General features: G+C 46.0%; 1 protein-coding gene across 3 annotated transcripts in view; it reads right to left on the bottom strand.

Moving 5' to 3' along the window:
- Nucleotides 1–6,913: 6,913 nt before the first annotated feature.
- epb41l5 (erythrocyte membrane protein band 4.1 like 5) overlaps nucleotides 6,914–21,127 on the bottom strand; it is a 38,167-nt gene continuing 23,953 nt past the window's right edge. For 2 of the 3 annotated variants that reach the window (XM_086219742.1, XM_086219741.1), the window contains exons 15-26: nucleotides 20,875–20,914; nucleotides 20,456–20,574; nucleotides 13,189–13,334; nucleotides 12,739–12,836; nucleotides 12,434–12,568; nucleotides 11,930–11,997; nucleotides 11,183–11,305; nucleotides 10,629–10,710; nucleotides 10,446–10,529; nucleotides 9,930–9,992; nucleotides 9,644–9,783; nucleotides 6,914–9,131 (exon numbers count right to left, since the gene is read on the bottom strand). In XM_086219742.1, the coding sequence (XP_086075868.1) occupies nucleotides 9,059–9,131; nucleotides 9,644–9,783; nucleotides 9,930–9,992; nucleotides 10,446–10,529; nucleotides 10,629–10,710; nucleotides 11,183–11,305; nucleotides 11,930–11,997; nucleotides 12,434–12,568; nucleotides 12,739–12,836; nucleotides 13,189–13,334; nucleotides 20,456–20,574; nucleotides 20,875–20,914 (1,171 nt within the window). In that variant the 3' untranslated portion in view covers nucleotides 6,914–9,058. The remainder of the gene's footprint in view (nucleotides 9,132–9,643; nucleotides 9,784–9,929; nucleotides 9,993–10,445; nucleotides 10,530–10,628; nucleotides 10,711–11,182; nucleotides 11,306–11,929; nucleotides 11,998–12,433; nucleotides 12,569–12,738; nucleotides 12,837–13,188; nucleotides 13,335–20,455; nucleotides 20,575–20,874; nucleotides 20,915–21,127) is intronic. The other variant, XM_086219743.1, reaches the window with a different exon arrangement.

The raw sequence follows: 21,127 nt of genomic DNA, 5'->3' as shown, positions 1-21,127 counted from the left end.
GAAACAGTGTGAAACACTGCCTGAACTACGTGTGTGTGAGTTTGTGCGTGTGTGTGTATTCCTTCACACACTGATGTGGATGTGTTGCCAGGTAGTTGTGAATGCATGTGCAATTACGTGTGTGTGTGTGTGTGTGTGTGTGTGTGTGTGTGTCTGGCTTGCTTGGAGAGGAGATGTGTGGGATGATTGGCAGTGCCATTTGGGTGACGTTGATAACACACAGGAGGGTGACTGCCACACATGATCTCTGTCAGGCTGCCTGCCAGTCGGATGCTCCCACACACTCTCTTCCTGCTCTTCTTCTCACACACACACACAGACACACACACCTCAATTTCTCTGAATTTTACACTGGTTCGCTTGACGGGGAATCTCTCTGCTCTGAGATGCTGAAATTTACTCCTCTTTCTCTCTTCTCTTCTCTTCTCTTCTCTCTCTCACTCACACACACACACACACACGCACACACCTTGTCAGCCATGCCCGTGGCCAGCCGTTGAGCCTCGTATCCCGATAACGGCAACAATAACGCCGTCCTCATTCCTATGTATCTTTTGATGTGCCCGAGCATCTCCCCCACTTGTTTGTGGACGGCTTGAAAAGGCTGACATTTGGAGGCTGTACTTCTTTACAGCCATTGAGAAAAGCGGCTTCTATTCAAGGTCTTTTGTTCTTCAACTTGTGTGACAAAGAGCCGAGTGATCGCAAACAGCGATGTCGATAATATAATAGTTATATCATGTGAGACTACTTGTATAGATACAAGCTACTCTGAGATTGCTGGGAAAGTTAAACTTTACTGCTCTTACACGAAGCAAGCAGAAGGAAACCTATGATCAGCCAGCCTATAATTTCTGTGTGCTTTCATTTCTGATTAATAATTGTAAAGCACATGGATTCGAAACAAATGAGGGGTTGTGTTCCTTTTATTTAGTTTGAATTAATACAACAGCCCCTACTTCATAGGGTTTTTGCCAGACAATACAGGATATGTGCTGCTATAAAACGTTAGCTCAGCTAGAACGTTAGCACAAGCTAACGTCACAGACCCCTGTTCAGAGAGTTTCGTGCCTGACAACAATGGGTCTTGGGAAAGAGTTAAAATGCTAGCTTAGCTTCCAGGCTTGAACGTTAGCATTGTTAGCAGGTAAGGTTTGGTGGCTAAACCTGGATGATATTGGTGGTGAGAGCTCTAACACAAGCTAAAAAGGTTAGCCAAGATTTAAAAAAAAAAAAAAATCCTGCCCCGACAGACAAGAGGAACAGAGTGAGATCGAGATTATTTACGAGAAAATCCGGTGTTTCAGCATCCCAGTGTTTGTCTGTTTAGCCACTCAAACGACAACAACAAAAAGTTTTCTTCATCAAATAATCTCTCGTGGTGACAAATGTCAGCAAGCGGTAGAAGTACTGTAAGCGTGTTATAATACCGCATATAATACCCCACACTCGAAGGTCTCATTCACCAACTGAATCTCAAGATTGTGCATGGCAGCTGTCGTGCTAGCAAGAGAATTATGCTGGTAGTTGATGGGGTTGCTCAAAAGTGGAAGTACTGAGACGGTACCTCAACGTGAGGTGAGGCCCTGACATCGTATACAGGTGGGACGGTGGTATCTCCAGGGAGAGAGAGAGCCACGGCCCATCTTGTCTGTCAAATGCTTGAATACATAATCTCGGAATGGTCACATATCCAACTTACTTGCGATGTGAAAATAAAAAAAAAAAAGGCTCCGGCAGAGACCATAACCACCATGGAAGCTTTGAAGTAGGAAACAAGCCAAAGTTACGCCGATGTACCATTTTAGCTTGCTAGCAAACCAACGTATCTTTGCTCAGAAATTGCTGTTGCGAAAAAGTGGAAGCTTGTCGGGTAGATGTTCATGGCGGCTCGCATCTTAGCTTCATTAACAAGAAGGAAAATTATGACTGGGCTGTAAAAGAAAAAGTAGCAAAAGTTTAAAGTAGAACAGCGAAAAACTTAAAGGAGACAATGACAGAAAATATGAACAGAAAAGAGCAAGTCTGTGCTTGAGCCTTAACACGCGCCATCATTTTCTCCCCCTCCGTTAAACTTAACGCATCAGCTTGCCGCGCTTCTCTTCTTGAACCTCGCTACGAGTCGCAGACGAGGAGGAACGAAAGCTCGGTGCCTCCACCGCTAACTTCCACCATTTTAAAAGTAATGCCAGTCCCCAAATTCAACCTTTCTTGAGTCCAAGCAGCGACGCTGAAAACATTACGACAACCACAACAACCTTAGCGCACTTGGGGGGGGGGGTTTAGGATTTTGTGCAAACACACTTTGACACAGTCTCCCCCGGGGTACGCGGGGATCGAACCTGCAATCCTTCAGTTACTAGATGGGCACTCAACAACCTGAGCCACGCAAATTGAATTTCTTCTCCTCTTTCTAGCTTTTGGTCGACTCCTGGGGGAAATACCTGGCTGTTAATGAGCAGGTAGCGGAGTTTTGTCACTGGAAACAGCTGCCTGCAGGAAACTAGTGACTGCTGTATGTGTGTGCGCACGTGTGTGTGTGCGTGCATGCGCGCATGTGTGCGTGCGTGTGTGGTTAAATCCCTGCTTAAGTCTGCATGGTTTGTAATACACAATCAACAGTACAAAACACAATGCTCAATATATGACAAATAAATAATGAGCTATTCCTAAAGACGGACACAATGCTGACTCGAAAATAGCCAATTAACATCTGCAGCGTGTGTGTGTGTGAGTGTGTGTGTGTGTCAGATCTCCAGTGAATAATGAGGCTTTTTATTGAATCTGGCACATCACCATCTCACCTGGCATAAACACTCGCATGTGCATAAACACACTCACTGGCACAATGCAGCCCTTTTGGGATCAATTACTACTCACTCACGTCTTTATCATCTCAGTGCTTTGACTATGAATACATCCCTATACCAAAAACACACACACACACACACACACACGTGCACGCCAAGGATATAAACCCATTTTGATAGTTGAGATGTCTAAGCTTCTTTTCAGAATGCCCTGTCAGAGAACGCTATCTCTGGCAACAGCTAGCCAAACAGCACAATAGCCTTTATTGTAATGACTGACAGGTAGAATCCCTCAGCGCACGTGCGTGCGTGCGTGCGTGCGTGCGTGCGTGTGTGTGTGTACCTGTTGAATTTTCAAGACCTGCTTATAAAATACAGAATCCATAAAGAAGAAGAGAGAGGAAAATATCCTCAGTGACCACGAGCTACATGTAGTAGCTTTGGTTACTGACTGGCTACATGGTGTAACTCGTCCCCTCAACTTAAGTAATCCGGGGCCATGAAATGTTAAGTTGTTCCCACTATTTAACCAAAACAGTGGCAACCAGATGACGCTTGTGCTCCCTTTCATTAACTGTCAGTCCCGAGAGACAACTTTCATTGCTACAAAATTTGATCATTTGTGGCCGCAGTGTGTAAGTTGTTCCCACTAATTAATTAAAATGTGGGAACAACTTCATACCTGGGTCCACTAAAATTGTGTTCCCTTTTTTTTCCCCCCTCTGGTTCCTTCCAAGGAGAGGACGTGGCTTTGACTTGACTTGAGTTTAGGACACTTATCGTACCTTCACGACCTAAAGTGTCACGATTTATGTTTGAATGTGTCCCCACAAAATATGTAATACAGGGCAAAAGCGCGCACACACGCACGCACGCGCACACACACACACACACACACACACACACACACACACACACACTTTAACTCTCACTTCTCTTCCTCTGACCAGATGCTCCCTCTTTTGTTCCTTTGCAGCATGAAACTTTCCGTGTTCAAGGTCGTTTTATCGTGCCGGAGCGGGAGAGTGACATCCAGAGGCAGATGTGAGGGCCGAGCCCGGCGCGTTTCATCAGCGCCGGAGAGTGTAAAAGCATGTTTTAATTAATGTAACGAGGCTACGCCAGACCAGGAAGAACCCGTTTGATCCAGAGGAGGCTTTGGTGTTCAACATGTTCATTGAGAATTACCTGATTAGCAAAACCCAGTGCAACGTGTTCCAGTCACTGTCCTGCAACACTGACCCACTAACCAACGGCTCCTGGCGTGTGAGGGTGTTAGCATAGCACCAGCTAGCATCAGCACCAGCATCTAGAGGAACATATGGAATGGAGGTTTTTTTTTATTTTAATTTTTTTACTGCTCATTACTCATCGAGATGTTTGTCACGTTTACCATGAAGGAAGAAGAAAGATACCAAAGTTTAGAAGGAGAGGGATTTAGATACCGAAGCTAACGCAGCTAAAGCTAAACGAGGCTACAGAGGAGACGCGACTGGAGTGGAGGAACGTAGACGATGGAACAACATAAACTGAACTCATCAAGGAACAGGCGGGAGAAGTCAAGGGCGGGAGCTGGTAGGGTGAGGGCACTGGGGCCTGGACAGAAAACGGATAGCGACAGGAAGAACAGCAAACAGACACAAAGAGAATTTCAAAATAAAAGAGGAACTTACTACAACCTGTACAACGTTAGCTTTGAACTCCTAATGATCGAATTCACGCTCTGAAAATTTAAAAAAAAAAAAAAGCGGTGTTGATCCGTGGAGATTATTCTTCCTGAACAAAACAGTTGTGTTTATTCAACTTTCATCCACCATTTTTCATTTTCAGCAATGATCTCAGTCCCAATGTTAAAATCTGGTTAGGGTTTTTACGGCCGAGGAAACTCAAGCAGACGCTAAGTTGCAGCTCTTTAGTTCTAATTTAGAGGGTCGATGGCGAACGGATCAGTTTCTCCAGCTGCTGGTCGGCTTCCAACATCACGTCCAAGTCGACGTGATCCAGTAAGGACATGAAAGTTGACGGAATGAAGTGTTTGTCCACGTATTTCAGTCTCGGGTGAAACCGCTGACATCCAGCTCTGTTGATTTCTTCTTCTTCTTCTCCCCCCCCCCCTCTGCTTTATCTGCTGCTGTTCTTGATTTAATTATCTGAATCTCTCTCTCAACAAACACGCCGCAGCAGGTCATTAAGCTATAGACAACAACAACACCATTCCTCCAAACACTCACCATATCCGGGAGCTCAAGAGATAAGGATTGAAGTGTGTGTGTGTGTGTGTGTGTGTGTGGGGTGGGACATGAAATATTTGCTGTCTGATGAATCCAAAGCGGTGACATTAGACGGCGGGCTGGGAGCCAAATGAATCCACCCGGAGCTCGGAGCATGCTTAAGCAATCATGACCTGGCATAAGGTCCATGTACGTAATCAATTATTCATTGGGAAGGTGGAGGAGAGCCGGCCCATCTGCTGAGGGAAGCAGTCCTGGCTGAGTTATTGAGCTGTAGGCCATGGTGCTGTTTTACAACGGCCCAAATACGTACGCCTCTGTTTGGTGGACCAGTCGGTCCATTTCTAATTAATCATTCCAAGATGGCAGCTCAGTAGGCTGCTTCGTTACTGATCGGCGCTCTTCTAATGTCAAACATCCTTAAAGGGGGGGTGTGTGTGTGTGTTTTTAGTCCATAATGAGGCTTTAATTTCTCCGGTGAGATGATGTTGTTGACCAGGCAAGATGACGGACAGCTAATTTGTAGCCTGAACTACTTAAGAGGCAGGGAAGCGTGTCATGCACCCTCCTCAAATACTAATCCACTCTCGCGGATACCTTTCGCCGCCGCCGCAGACATCACTCACATCAAATCTGATTAGCAGATTTACCTCAGCAAACGAGACGCTAATCTTGAACCTGGAGATGTTAGACTGCGATTTATAGACATGGAAAAGTATCTCCAGGGGGAAATACATCCACCCAAATCCTGTTTAAGTCAGAGCTCCAGTTGGTGTAGATGTTTAATAACACGCCAGATAAGACAATCATGATTCCATGTGTTGATAAAGAAGAGCCACTAGCGCGGCTCTGGAGCTACACTACACCCTAGAGGTTGGGGTCCAATAGTCAGGTGTGTACTTGAGCTAGCCTGGGAATCCTGGAGCCTCATGGAACAGATTCCCAACGGTCAATCACTCAGTAGGAAGATTTTGGGAATGAGGAAAGTCGTATTCATGGCACTTGAGTACTTGAACCCTCAGTTTAGTTGGGACACACCAAAAACCACCCAAATTTCGTGAACGAGGCTCCAGCATTTTTGTTAGGAGTGTCATGAAGAACATTTGGCAACAGAGTCTCACTCATCAGGAAATTACATGCTAGAGAACCTTTAAACCCTCACTTTAGTCTTGCAGACATGAGGCAGAGCCTGCTCGCTAGTTGTTGCTCCTGGCATCTGTTGTGAACCCCCTGAAACTGTCCATCAACCGGGCTTGCAAGAAGTGAACAATAGATTCCTGATTCTGTAAGACTACACTGAGGGTTAAGAGAGTCCTGACAGAGACCCGGAACCTCGTTCCTGGAACACTCCGACACACCAATATGTTCTTTCAGCTCATGGATGAGATTCAGAATCTTTACAAACACAGACAGGCCAGTGCTTCAAATGAGTTAACAACAAGGCCTAAATTTACCTCTAATGCCTTACAGTGGCACCTCATAGAGAACCTCCAGTAATGGATGGTACCACAGGAGTGATGGGGGCATCAAAGGTAAAAATCAAAGGGCTTTGCTGCCATCTTGTGGTCAGTTGGGTGTCATGCAGGAAGGACTGAGTGTCGCTGATGTGCCTCAACCTGGAGAACAGGAAGTTCACCTTTCAGCGAAATGAAAATGTCCTAAAGATGAAACGATGTCATGCTTCTAAACCTCAGACTTTTTTTTTTTTTAAAGAGAACATTTCGAACCTCTGCTGAGTCAGCTGTTGTTGTATATTTAAGACATTAAGAAGTATTAGGAAGTAACACAGCTGTGTTTTTACCAGGATGTGTCCCAGGGCAGGAGCTGACGGCTCGTCAACACTCAGCCAGAAAAAAAAAAAACGATGAGCCGTCGACTCCTAGCAAAGTTTTACTGAATCATGATCAGATATTCCAGGAAAAAACAAAAACAAAAACCAACCTTCATAAAAATAGCATCTGAGACATGAACAGTATCCAGCCAGTCTGGGCAGAAACACGTGTCCTACTTCATTAGCAAACATCTCAACGCTGAATTTCCCAGTGTGGTGACAATACTGCTGACAAATTCTTAAAAATATATAAATCTACTTCGTATCTACAGCCAGCTGATACACGTTAGGACATTCCAACAGTTACACTGAACGGTAGCTCCAGTAGCTGCTGCCGTGGCGACGCCATCCTCCCTTGATTCAGGCAGGCAGTGATGTCATCGCGGCAGCACAGACGTGCGCGTGAGGGTTCACACTTGAATGGGATAATAGTTTTTCTTCTTCAAAATGGATGAGCTACTACTTTTAAGAGTCGATGTGATATACTTCATTAATAGTCAAAAAATATAGAATCAAGTCTCAATTTCACAAGTAGAAAAGAAGCTTTTAAGATAAGTTTTGCTCCAGTTATGAACTAAAATATCAGCATTGGTGGGTTTAAAACTACCGACAGGCTGAGCACACGCCTGTCAGGCAGCGTCGCAGCTACACACGGACGCAGAGTGAGACTACAACTGGCTCAGTGTAGCGTCTGAAATCCAGTTGACCCAAACACACCGCGCACCGTGAGCTCCAGTGACAGAGTTTACAGGAGCGGGGAACCATTGTGACATCACCTGTGGGACGTGTTCAAACCAGCACGCTAATCACGGTCATGGCAGGCTGCACACCCACTCAGGTGTGGCTGGACTTCATCCACGCAACCTCTCTGAAGTTGCACTAACCAACAACAGCCAGTAGGTGTCAGTGTTTACGCTAAAACATCTCTTTCCATTCCTAGGTAGGTCTTAATTCAGGGTAATAAAAGAAGATTTATACCTTAATTATATGCTTGAATCATTGATTTTTTTTTGTTTTTTTGGAGGCACTCCTCTTCCTCCCAAAGATTCAAAAAACAACCTGAAACAGATGCTACTGCATTATTTGTCAGGTGAACTGCAAAGCTGGCAACACATCCAAGCTGAGGTAACGGTGTCAGGTGTTCTAGCGTCTCAACACTGAAGCGTCAAGGACAGAATTTGGGATTTCTCCAAATGGAAGTACGACTTTTTTTCTTCTTTAAATTTACAAAAAAAAAAAGCAAATCAATTCCAGGTGCCAGTACCAGAGCAGATATCAGGTCAAATGGAAACGGTTCTGCCAGAAGCCGCCAGTAACCCTCAGTTGACGGAGGGGTTTAAGCTGCTGACCTTCACATTCCTCACTTCTAGAGCAGCTTCAGCCTGAGGCTAACCCTGGTTCCCAGTGCGCCTAAAAGGATAAAAACTTGACCTGTCACCGTGATACACGTTCACACAGAACATTGCGATTCAATCCTTGGTGATGGTAGTACCACCGAGTGTAAAAAGTACTGTGCTGGGGAAATAAAAATGTAAAATAAAGACAATGAAGTTACAGTGATCCTCTCTACAGTATCATTACAACAGTCCAGTGCTGCCAGGACAATCCAGTGATTCTCAGGAGAAACCAGTTTGTATCCACCGCCCGACGGCCAGGACGACAGAATCAGAACCATGTTCTATTATGTTGATCTCTCAGAACCTTCTCCTCCATCGCCCCTCGATCACAGCTCCCTCCTTTTTTCCTTTCTGTTGCGTTTCAGTCGTTCCTCCGGTGTGACTCGGCAGCTCCTGAGTGAGTGACTGAACCAGCTCAGAGGAGCAGATCTCCAGTGGGGTGAACTACTGGTGATGAAGTACAACCATCATTGTTCCGTATGTGGTGAACCGTACAGCAACAGCTGTTGACCTCTGGAGGTTTGACGGCGGCTCAGTTAGGTTCTCTAAACGTGTCAACAGGGGAGATCAAATCTAAAGCTGACGTGTGAACTAGCATGGTACTTCTAACTGTCAGTGGGGTTGTGAGCTGCCTCGTCTCTAGTTCCAGTTTCCTGTGTAGCCCCCAGTGCTGCGGCCCCCTTCCCCCCGGTCCAGTCCGGTCCAGCTTGGCTCTGTTTAATGTAAGAAGGCGGGAGGGTTGTGGAGGGGGGGGGGGGGGGGGGTGAATGGCGGCTCCTCATGTCTCCATTAGAGCTCAGTGGTCAGGAGACTTCTGGGTTTGGTTCCATCCTCCGAGGCTGGCTGCTGAGCCGCAGTGCTGCTGGAGACAGGACATCTTGAGTGGAATGTTCACCCAGCAAAAATACCTTTACTGCTCATGAATCTGGATCAACGGAGGCTACACTTAAGGAAGTTACTTCTCCATTATGTCACTCTGCTATCAGGCTCCTCCTCGTTGCGTGGCAGCTATGTAATGATGTCACTTCCTGCACCGAGGAGAAAAGCAAACCCTTTCAAAGAACCGATCGCCATTGTTTGGAGGTGTTTAACAGAAATCTGCTTCACCGTTGGACTGAAACGCTGACGACCAAATTGGTGAGAGAAAAGTGAGTGAGCACTGACGTGATTTACTCCCGACACTACTACCATGTTTGAGAGTGTGTATGTTGTTTGCTTCCATTAATCATGACTCCTTGAAGGTACTGGAACCTTCTAGAACTTTCCTCATTGTTCCACAACCTGGGACAGAGGAAGTCATTTCTGGCTCGGGCAGCAGGGGTCAGCAAATATCCCGTTAGCTTGTGTTCAATTGTGTAAAGCCAAGACTTTTACCTTGTGGAGACGGTGTGACGTGAGTGAGCGGGGTGAGGGAGGGCTGGGGTGAGAGCTGCCCCCCCATCTGCAGGGAGAAGAGGGGCGACCTTAGCAGGGGGGTCGAGGTCGAGCAGGCCGTTAGTAAAGACGCCAGGAGGCTGCGTTAGAAGGGGAGGAAGGTGATCAGCTATACAGGTGCACACGAAAAACCACGCCGGAACGTGGAAACCTAAAATGAGCCGTGGACGACAAAGGGACAGACGGAGGACAGCGGATCAGGACAGACGTCAGAGGGTTCACTCACAGTGGCGGCAGGGATGATCCAGCGAGGTGTGATGAGAGGTTTAGGCTGCTGCACCGCTGGGAGCTGCAACACAGACACACAGCTGCTGTTACTGGGGTTCTGCAGCTCCACCTCCACAGAGCACAGGCCTCATTAAGAGTGGGCAAACTGTGGTGGACGGACAGACAGACGAGTAGCGTTGCAGCACGAGGAGGACATGAGATGATCATGGTCCTCCGAGCCTCCCATCCTTGTATAAAAACTGCTGGGGATCTGCTGCCTCCTCCATGCTGACGGGAGGGGAAACGGACCCAAGATAAAATAAGTTGCAAAGTTTTGATTCCCTTAGCAGCGAGTCCCCACCCAGCTCTCCTCCTCACAGCTCCCGTCTCTCGCTTTGCTGCTCCAACCAAACAGACGCAACGTACCAGAGAACGTACAGATCCAGGGCCGGACATCTGGGCCGGGGACGACAGACAGACGGATATGTGCTTGTGCGTTAATGCCACATTCAGGCAGGAATCTGTTCAGACTTACTGCAGGAATGGGATCCGTGAAGTCGATCAGATTATCAGAAAGCAGCGGCACCGTGATGGGCAGTTCTACTTCCTCTGCTTTAACCTGGAAAAAAAAAAAATCACACAAGAAAACTACTTGATTCAGCTCAACACAGAAACACCATCATTCTCACAGTCACTACAGCCACCGCCAGGACTTCACCTTCAGTGGCATTCCTTCCATGATGGCCTCGGGGGGCATCCTGGGGAGAGGCGGCGTTGATTCTTCAGCTAACCTCTCAGCACTGATGGAGGAAGACAAAACATGCAAACGGGAGAGTCTCAGATATGAACCCTCCTAAGTAGAACGAGAACCACAGAAACGCGGGTTCCTCATCCCCGGAGTGGAGAAGTTTGACACGTTTCACTTCACAAATAAGAAATCCTTTTATTGTTGATTCGGCCCCGGAGGTCCAACTGGTCCAATGCTTCTGTGACTTCCAACTGTTAACTCTATTGAACAGAGATGCTGGCGGTAACCAGGCAGAACTCAAGTCACGTGACATGACAGACAGACAGACAGACAGACACAAACACACACACACTCCTCAAACAGACCAATAGATGTCAGCAAAGGCTGTGAAAATAAGCTAGGATTACTTTTGTTCTGCCTGTGTTCTTTCTTAGCTCAACTTCCTCCATTATCACTTTTTCTCTGCTTTATATAATTTTCCAGTTTAATTTCGCACACACACACACGCACACACACACACACACCTGGCCCCAGCAGATGAGACCAGTGAGGCGGGCTTGAGCAGGTCCCAGGACTCCTGGACGTCAGGGCGGCTGCTGAGAGTCAAAGATGTGTTGCTGCCCATTCGGCCGGTTCGCACCTTTAGCCTGCCACAGACGGAGCGGTGAGACATTAAAAAACAACAACACACGACCTGAATAGAAAAAGAAGCAACATTTAAAGCTATTTATAACAAGAAGAAACCACGTGTGATCATGGCATGATGAAATGTTGCTTTCTCTCATCCGTGTTTATTCCCAAACGTAAAGGATTTGTGAGATTATTTGAGTCCGTGAAGAACTGGCACCTTCCCCTCATCAGATCATCTGCCTCTCACACGTCCATCTGCGGAGCTGCAGGTGATGCAATGTTGTTTGCTATGCTAATAATCCTCATGAATATTCCAGTAGTTAATCAGCACTGGCAGCAGGGAGCGCTGTGATTGGCTGAGAACAATGCCATGGCAGTTGGCGTGAATCAAGAAGATTAAGGAGGAGAATGGAGGAGGCCCAATTTCAAGACAATGAGGCACGAGGGGGAAAAAAATGGCTCGTCTCCTGTCCACGTGAGCCTGGTCCTGGCTGAACGCGCTCTACTGACTGTTCAAAAATAACCCTTCCATCAAGGTGAAATTCAGAGAAATAGTCAACAGTCTCTATGATGTCGAAGAGTTGATTCTTTTGCGAGGAACTCGTTTATCAGATCTCTGCAGGAGCGGTGGAACTTCATACCTGGCAGACGCCTCCTGCACATTGCAGTTTTTATCTCCAATCCCGGTGACGTGTTCCTCCAAACATCCCTGGACAGAGGAGCAGAGACTGGAATAATCTTCATAACTAACTAGGAAGTCACACCCGAGACACCCCCAGATCGTCTGAACACACAGGAAGTGAAGCTCGTACTGTTGGAGGGCAACCTGGAGCTTTAACCATGAAGGGTTTAAAGACATGAGGAGCATAAATATTCGAGCTCACACAAGTCGCTGGCGGGGAGGAGCAGCGGCGTCCAGACAAATAGGAAGCAAACCCACAAGACCTCCAAAAGCGTCCGGATAAACTTTAAACTGACTAACAGACAGAAGAAGAAGAGCATGATGTGTCCAGATGACGCTTGTGACTTTTTTTTAAATGTTATTTTTGGTAACCTGTAGCAAGAATAAATCTCAAGGGTTGCTGCTGCACTTGGTGAACTGCTCCCTGTCCAGCAGGCGTTTCCTGGGTTGTGTGTTTCCTCACCTTGAGGGCGGCGGCCTCGGCCTGTGCTTTCAGGATGTTACTCTTTAGGTCCTCCGGGGTGCGCAGAGGAGTGACGACTGGACTGCTGCCTGTACTGCTCAGACCACATTTCTCCGTCAGTTTCACCAAGTCATCCTACACACACACACACACACACACACACACACACACGGTTACAGAACTGGCTGGAACCACCTGCAGCACTACTCTGATGTCCTCTACATCTGGAGAATGCAGCACAAGTTTTCGTTTTGTTCCCCTGGGATAAGTAGATTGTTGGAGATGTGTCGTGGAGAAGCACCCACCTGATTATTCATGGCCATGTTGACGTTGACGTTGTTCTTTGACGAGGCGAGAAGCGGACTGCTCTCCAACTCCAGCTGCTTCAGACGAGCGGCTGTTTCTGAGGAAAGGAACATTGAGAACACTTCACGCATCTCAACACTCAGAGGGTCTCGACAGGTTAATGTTGCCCAGCCTTCAGCCTACCACACCAATACGACCAGAGACAATCATTATCCCTCTTCAGCGCCATCTATCTGGAGGTTTTCTACTGCCGTTTAGTCATGGGTGGTAATTTAGGTTTTACAGTTTGTTAATAACAGATTTCATTTTGTTAGAAATGTCCCCCTCATATCATAAACCTTACCCAGCCCACAAAATGACACCACATCACCACAGCAACAAGCCTAGATTTAAAAACATTTTTTTGAATATGCAGCATCAAAGGTTGGTAATTTCTGAACTGCTCAGACCGCTGAGGCTGAGTGGCTCCTCCGCGGCGGCGCTGGGAGTAGAATAGGTGCTACTCGGCCCCGCCCCGTCAGTCGCCGCGGGAACGACAGGAGCCCTGAGGACATCGTCGATGCAGGTCTCCATCAGGTCAGCAACCAGAGGCAAACTGGAGACAGAGGAACAGGAGGGAGCGGGGGTGGGGGGGTGTAAGTGACTTCCAAGATTAGAAGTGACTGCAGGTCATTCTACATCAACAGGGTTCCGGTTGTTTCTGACAGGATCGGGTTGTTGTGATGAGTCAGACAACACGACGAAAAAGATCCTTTAGAGGTCAGTAAGCTCGATTCAGACCAGCAGTTTTCAGTGCAACATTCCAGGACGCGTCGGAAAGATTCAACAACTGTACTCGGAGGTGTGAAGTGGGGAATCTTTAGGAACTCCTTGTGACTGTTTGCAACTGGATCACACTGCTGCCATTTTCCCTGCAACATTCTAGAACTGTCTTGTTGCGTTGGGAATCATCGGTTTGATCAGAGCATCTACACACATCTCTTTTTAGTTGTCCGCCTTGTCCTCTGCACCCTTTCACACCCGTGACAGGCCCTGGACTGTTGAAAGAAAGAAGAGAGAAGTCTGAGCACAAATTTAGTGATTATTGGTGAAATGGCAATTAACATTCCTTGTTGACTGATCGTGTTGTCTGAGCATGAATTTCTGACAGCAAAAAAATCATTTTTTTTTAAACAAAATTGATATGGTTTATGCGTGTATTCCATTACATTTTTAGTATTCCTGAGCGTTTCACAGCCCAGTAGAGGGCGCAGTTGTTGAGAAACGTTGCCATAAATCACTTGAGCCAAATGAATGTGAAAAAAAAATTGAACACAGATTCAAAACTATCAGAAAACAGCACCAGAAGTACCAGGGATTGTGCATTCGTATCACTTACCTGACGTAGCCGTACGATATGAACGGCCTCAGCAAACATGACATGAGTGGCTGAGGTGTGTTGGAAGACATTTCAGAATAACAAACCAAAACAAAAAACTGACACGGAGCTCCCATAAACAATATACAAATGACACCTGGGACGCCCAGACGTTCACGTATAAGGAAGCGTGATTCACCGCCAATAATCTTCGATGTCCTCGGAATTTTCGGGCGCCAAGAAAAACATTTGATACATGAATTTTGGTATTCAGTTCATATTTCTGTAGCCTGAAGTTACAGTTGGACTCACACACCAAACATATATGAGCAACCCCATATGGCAGATGAGGAGGAAGGAACAGACATTGAGAGAGAGGATCTGACCCTTGTGGAGGAGAAAAAACAAAAACAGGAAGTCAGAAGAATCCTAGACACATACCAGGATCTCAGGTCTGCTGCCAGCCAGCCGTTAGCTACACTCTTAGCTTATGCAGCGTGCACACACACACACACACACACACACTATAGCACAGCACTTGCATACAAAAAGAATCAAAGGATGTCTTTGTTAGTGTTCCCAAACCAGTAGCTTCCGTTCGCCACCTTTGATCATTTCCTGTGCGTTAAGTTAGCGAACGCAGGCCGACAATGTAAAAGAAAAACGTTATGCCTGGAGCAAGAGCCCAACCGTCTCACGTCACATTAATGATCGCGTTGCTTCTTTGACACTTCAGTGAGTGTTCTGTACGTTATCAAGGCGTCAAACATGGAAGCACGTGAAGCTGCGGACTCCAGACTGACTCGGCCTTTATTCTCTGTGGTGATTTCAAACATGCAAGTCAGGAAGGTCCTTTGGTCACAATTACACGGTAAACACTGAACTATTCAATCATCGTCTTCATTGGTTGAGCTGTGTGAGGAAGCAGTTGTGTTACGGTAAAGTTCATGAGTCGCTAAGCATTCTTGAGGTGCACCCTAATATCAGCAGGTATCGATTCATTTTTTACCATGTAGCTCCATCAGTCTGATGGCCCAGTTTTGCTCGAGTCTACTTTAAAAAAAAAAAAAAAAAGAGTTTTGGAAATTAAGAAAAAAAAACTATGTAAGCTTCACAACGTTTACAAGTGTTTTTCATTAAGTGAAGTTCATATAAACCTGTTTTTATAAAAGGAAACATGAACATCAGTAGACGTCCCTCACGCACTCGGTGAACATGTCCATTCAGATGTGAGGACTTGGTCACTGGATAATTACTCCTTAAAACTGTGACGACTCTCCTGCAGCTGTCTCACAAAATAAACACCTGACAACAAATTCAATGTTACCGTAAAATTTTGAACCATAGACTGTTTAAGAAGTGGATGGAGCAAATGTTTGCATTTCCTGTTTTGAAGCTTAAATTTTGGCGTTCACTTTTAGCGCCATCTTGGCTGTTTGCTTCTGAGGAAGCCAGATGGCTGTGAGGAGGAAGGGGTGGATCTGACCAGTCGCCCTGAAAATAAATGAAAATCCCATGGGGAGTATGGACAGTGTGAAGCAGGAGAACTGTACTACAGTGACAGAACCCCTCAACTTTGACGACAGAGGTTGTCCCCTGCTGGCCTTTAGAAAGAATGCAGGTCTAATTTCACAAAGAATGCTCTGTCCACTTGGAGTGCAGTCGATGGTTTGGACATTTAAACATCAACCCTGGACGAGGAGTGTGTTTTAGACCAGCTTACTGCAGGAGGCAGGGAGAAACATGCAAGTTCTAATGTGTAATACATCATCCAGGTAAACTACATGCCAGGTGAGTGTGATCGCGTCTACAACGAGGTTACTGTTCACCACATCTTTTGGAGGAACAGCGTTCCATCGCTCCGGTAGAAATCCAGAGTTTCTTCTGGTTCTGGTGACACTTCATGTCATGGGTTTTACTTTAATTTGACACACGTCTGACGCTCCAGCGTGTAAAAACTAAACGCTCATCAAATGGTCACTTTGGCATTTCTTAACTGGGAGGATGGTGGTAAAGCAGCTCGTCCCCCCAGATTCCTGCGTAAGCCGAGCTAACACAGAACATCTTGAATTAGTTGCTTCACAATACAAACAAGAAAATACATCACTCATTAAAAACAATGACAGCAGCAGCAGGTCCATGAAATGGACATTTGTACAATTACGTTTAAAAAAAAAGTGACATTATTTTCTTATATAATTACATGATGGAATCAGAACTGAATCAACAGAGAAAGTTGTTGAGAAAACTGAAATAGCGTCGGGAGCAGAGAGGGACTCAGCCGATACCAGGAACTATGTGACCTTTGGTTTCTTTGCTCGTGAATTCCTCAGTTTCACACAGAAACCATCTCAACTCAGCCGCTCAGTTTCAGTGGAAGACGTGAAGGGTGAAGGAAGGACAGACTGAATGAGGAGAGCGTGAAAATGTGGGAGAGGGGGAACAGAGGTGAGGGGCACAGGAATGAAGGGTCTGGAGGGAGGCAGGAGATGAAGAGATGGACACAGAGGTAAATCAGGACAAGTTTAGGAAATCTGTTACTATGACGTGCCATACTTTAAGTGGATTGAGATGAGGAATGTTTGAGCTCATAAGAAATTCTGTGCCTTCACAAGTCTGTTGTTCCAAGTGGTGCCAGAAATACCAGACGCGTTTCATGCCCGAGTCACTGCTGAGCCATTTATATATGTCCCGAGTCTTCACCGGTGCAGGTGAGAACGTTGTCAGCTGCAACGATCGGTCCTCGCGGGGAAGTTGGGTGAGACATGAACAAGTAGGATGGAGGGAAGGAGGGGACCTGAGGAGAAGGAGGTGGAGGAGGGACACAAATGTGAGGGGACACACAGGAGGATAATAATGAGAGACAGAGGGCGAGCATTCAAGCCAGAACACCTGTTCAGCATGCAGAAATGAACCAGGGATGAAGCAGGAAGCGGCAGAGGATAATCTGAAGCAGCTGTTGACTGAAAGAGTTGAAGGGCCTCGGTCCACATAGCACCCCCCCCCCCCCCAGTTGTCTTTAAACAGATTGTGAACGAGGCAACGCACAAGATGAAGAAGCCTGTTCTTTCCTTTTCCGAGGGCTCCAGCCTGCTACAGCACCGTGCATCACTGCTCTACTATAAATCAACACTACATGGACACAGGCTGCCATTCTCTGAAGTGTTACGGTCTGACGTGCAGGCTCGCGCCGTCATCTGCACTGGCGTGTAAGAACAAAGATCCTTGAGGATTCTCTACAATCGAGTCAAAGCTAAGGGCTCTCGTTTACTTATGAGGCGAGTGTGGCGGTGAGAACCCCGGCGTGATGAATCAGCCGTGCAACCTAAACAACATCTCTCCTCTCTCACTTCCCACTACTGCGCTGCCACACCAGCACTTGAGTTAAGTGAAGTGGACTGGAAGACTCTGGAGCTTCGGTGACCTGGCTCTGCACCTCCAACAGGCTGATGTCTGATTGCTCGTGTCAAATCAGTGTTTATCTATTCAGTGCTGGAGGCTCCGAGCTGGTAGCTTTGATTCATGGCGACAGCTCCACTTGGAGCAGAGGAGGCAGAGGAAACAGAGGGGCATACGGTTTCCCTCTGCCAGCGTAAAATGATGACTGATTTTGTGATGTCTGGGAAATGAAAAAGGGTCAGGAGAAGTTCATCGAGCCCTAAATACGGGAAGATAATACAACGTTTACTCCACTGCCATGGCAACAGTTACAGAGGCGGATGTATGATAATGTTAGAAGTAGAGAGATTTATTTACAGGAACCAGAGGCAGGAATGGAGGGTACTATAGAAGTGGAGAAAAAGAATATTTCATTCAAGCAATGTGGTATTCTGGGTTCCTCAAAGAAATTAAATTAACATTTCTAATGAGATTATCAAATATTGATTAGGCGTTCGACAGTGTTGCACGTTTGATCAAGACATAATCTTAACCACAAGATTCCTCTTCCAGCTTTTGAAAACTATTCTTGTCCACGATTTGTCAATGGAATAATAAACGTCATCATGATATGCACAGACTTGTTGCACATATAAGTCTCCTCCGTGTTCAGCACTCAGAGAGAGGCTGAAGGGCTCCGTGGAGAACCTCCAGTGAAATTCTACTCAAAGCTAAGAGGACCAGCGTGGGAAGGAGAGTGAAAAAGTGCAGTGGTGGATTAGTTGGAAGTCTCTTTCAATGCTCGACATCCAATGTTGTTAACTGTTGCCACGACTCGACAAGAATAAACAAGAACTCAGAGGTTGTCTCTGCGTGACTTCATGTGCTGATAAAACGCACAAGAACTCAAAGTACTTGAGCTGCAGCTAAACAGTATTTTGATCCTTGAAGGCCGTACGTTAGGGCTTGACAGCACTGGATCATGATGACGGAACAATACGGGCCTCTCGCTGCTTTCAGAGGAGCATCTGTGTGTTTACACCGACTGGGAAAGCTTTGAAAAAATTACAGATGTGCGTTCCTGGTCTATGAGAATCACAGCTACCACTTGAACAAGGAGGATAAAACATCTACAACATGACTGATGCTAGAATTTTAGAGCCACTGCAAATCTGACATTAGGTTGGAAAAAAATACCCTTCGGGTTTGAACACCGCTGCAGTGCTTTGTAATCCAGTTATTTATGTTTCAGATAATAAATGGGGAACAGAGGAACATTAGAAGACTGACAAGAAAGACACTTACATACCAGAATGTACCAGGGGCTTAAACAAAGCTGAATCACATCACCGATTAATGATGCACACATAAAAATGGCCACAAAGCATCCAAAGGCACCTGAATCGATTAGGTTGGCAATCCATGCTAATCAAGAATGGACAGGCAGCGAATCACAGGAGACGATTTCACCCTTAGAGCCCATTTCCACAGCAAAAATCATCAAGTCTGCTGCTGCACAGCAACTGATTGGTTACAACAGGAGTTACAGCAAAGCTCAGCGTTTGGTCGTACCTACCTGACCTGCTCCAGACATGTCCTCAGTACATGATAATACTGGAATACAGAGGGGAACATCGCAGGTTTACAACCCTACTGCTGGGCATGTAGGAATTTATGGTGTATTTGTATCATAACAGCTTCAGAATATACTTCAAATGTACTGACACAGATGAAAGAAACTCATAGAAACGGTCTGAATTACGCTGGATGACGTAGGAGTAAAAATGGGAACATCAGGTGTTTGAATCCTTCCTGGACACACAGGTCGATAAATGGAGACGGTTGCTGCATGATCGGTGAAAAAAGTCACACAGCGAGTATTGTGACATCGGTAACTTGATAAGTTAGAAAGAAAAACGTATCAACAAAAACAAACATTTCAGCAGAGCTATGAAATAAATAATAAAAGATATGTTCTGCAAAAATAAAGCTATTTCTATAACAATTTAGCAACAATCTTCAAAACGATGGTTGAGGTTTTGTTTTTGCAGTTATACAACAGCACAGGTAGGCTGAGATCATGGCTGATTAATCATGCAGCAGTAGTGCAGATAATCTAAAAAAATACAGATCAGAATATGTAGCAAAGTACAGGATAAAAAGACCAAATCGCTAATTTGTATAAAAATATAGGTGTAGGGTTGGAACCGCGCAGTAGAACACTGTTTCTGCTGCTGCGTGTGAGAGTTCTGATACGCCGCACTAAATTAAAACAAACATGCAGACACAGAGGGAACTCCAGAGATGAGATTTCAAAGAACACTTCCATATACACAATCTGTTCCTCCCAAAGCAGAGCAGGAGCACGAGCAGAGAACCACAACAAACCTAATGTGCATGAAGAAAACAGAAGAAGGCTCAACGGCAGGCACGCTAGCGCCCTCTGCTCGCACCAAAGCAGGCCAGTGGGTGAGCCCATTGGTGAAAAATATAACATAATAACACACAAAACCTTTCGGGAGCCCCGAGATGAATACAGCTGCCACCTTGTGGTTCTACACCTCCAGCGAACAGTCCAGTTAGAGTTCACATCAATGTTGGTTCTGACTCATGACACACACGTGTGTGTGTGGAGCAGATCACTGCTGCTAGGCTTTACTGAAATGGTCTTAATAACTGGCCAGAAAACTGTTTTTGCTAAATATTATGACGTCACAATTTGTTTTACCAGACACCATTTGGTTACAAAATGCCCCTCCTTAAGCTGTTTGTGAATTCTGAATTCTTCCTCTCGCCAGCACGTGTTTCTGAAGTCACAGGAGCCTTGACTTTTTACCAGCACCATCTAATCCGTTCATCCTGGAGTCTGAGTGAGCACTGGTGCAGAACTTTTAAAAAGGCACGCTAGAGTACATTGTTGCTGAGCACTGGACAACCCACAAACACACACCAGATAACATCGAGAGCGTCCAGGTACCCACCTCCTTTTCTCTCCTCCAGGACTCCTGGGCAGAGCCTCGATCTCCATCGGTCCACAGGCTGAAGCAGGCACTGGGCTGACTACCGGTACACTCGACCAGGCACCTCTAGAGGAGGAAACCTGAGGCGAGGAAACATAAATGTTGGTAGAAAGTTGTACAGAAGGTAGCAGAGATGATGGAGGGAGGGACATTAAAAACAAAAAAGAATTTCCCCCCCTTGCTGGTGCAGGATGGGTAATCAAAAGTTTGCTTTTACAAGAGACAAGATGGGGGAGTTTGATGAAAAGCTCTGATGGTTTGTTCCTCCCATGATAGATATGTTGCACATCCCAAGAGATTAGTCGACAACTAACTCGAGTGGCGCTGCTCCTGTTTGTGGCGAGAGTGAATGATTGTAAAACAGCAGTTCTGCTCCTCACCTTATTGTCTTTGCTGACTCCATTGCCCGAGGAAAGAACCCTGTGCAAAGACAGAAAACATGACTTAGTCACTACAAATGACAGAAGCTGCTTTGACTAAACCAGAATATTGACCACACCTGTGAATGAATAATCCAGGAACTGAAAGGTCGTTCCTGGTCCGATGGCCAGTGAGCAACATGATGAACATGGAGATTATACCAACCGGTTCTGTTTACAGTCCAACAGCTAACCAATTTAATTCTATATCTCC

Source organism: Aulostomus chinensis, chromosome 12, assembly GCF_037954235.1.
Source record: "Aulostomus chinensis isolate RoL2024-O1b breed Wild chromosome 12, RoL_Achi_v1.0, whole genome shotgun sequence".
Classification (NCBI taxonomy): Eukaryota; Metazoa; Chordata; class Actinopteri; order Syngnathiformes; family Aulostomidae; genus Aulostomus; species Aulostomus chinensis.
The sequence above is the reverse complement of the archived record's forward strand: the minus strand, read 5'-3'. Positions and strand labels throughout refer to the sequence as shown.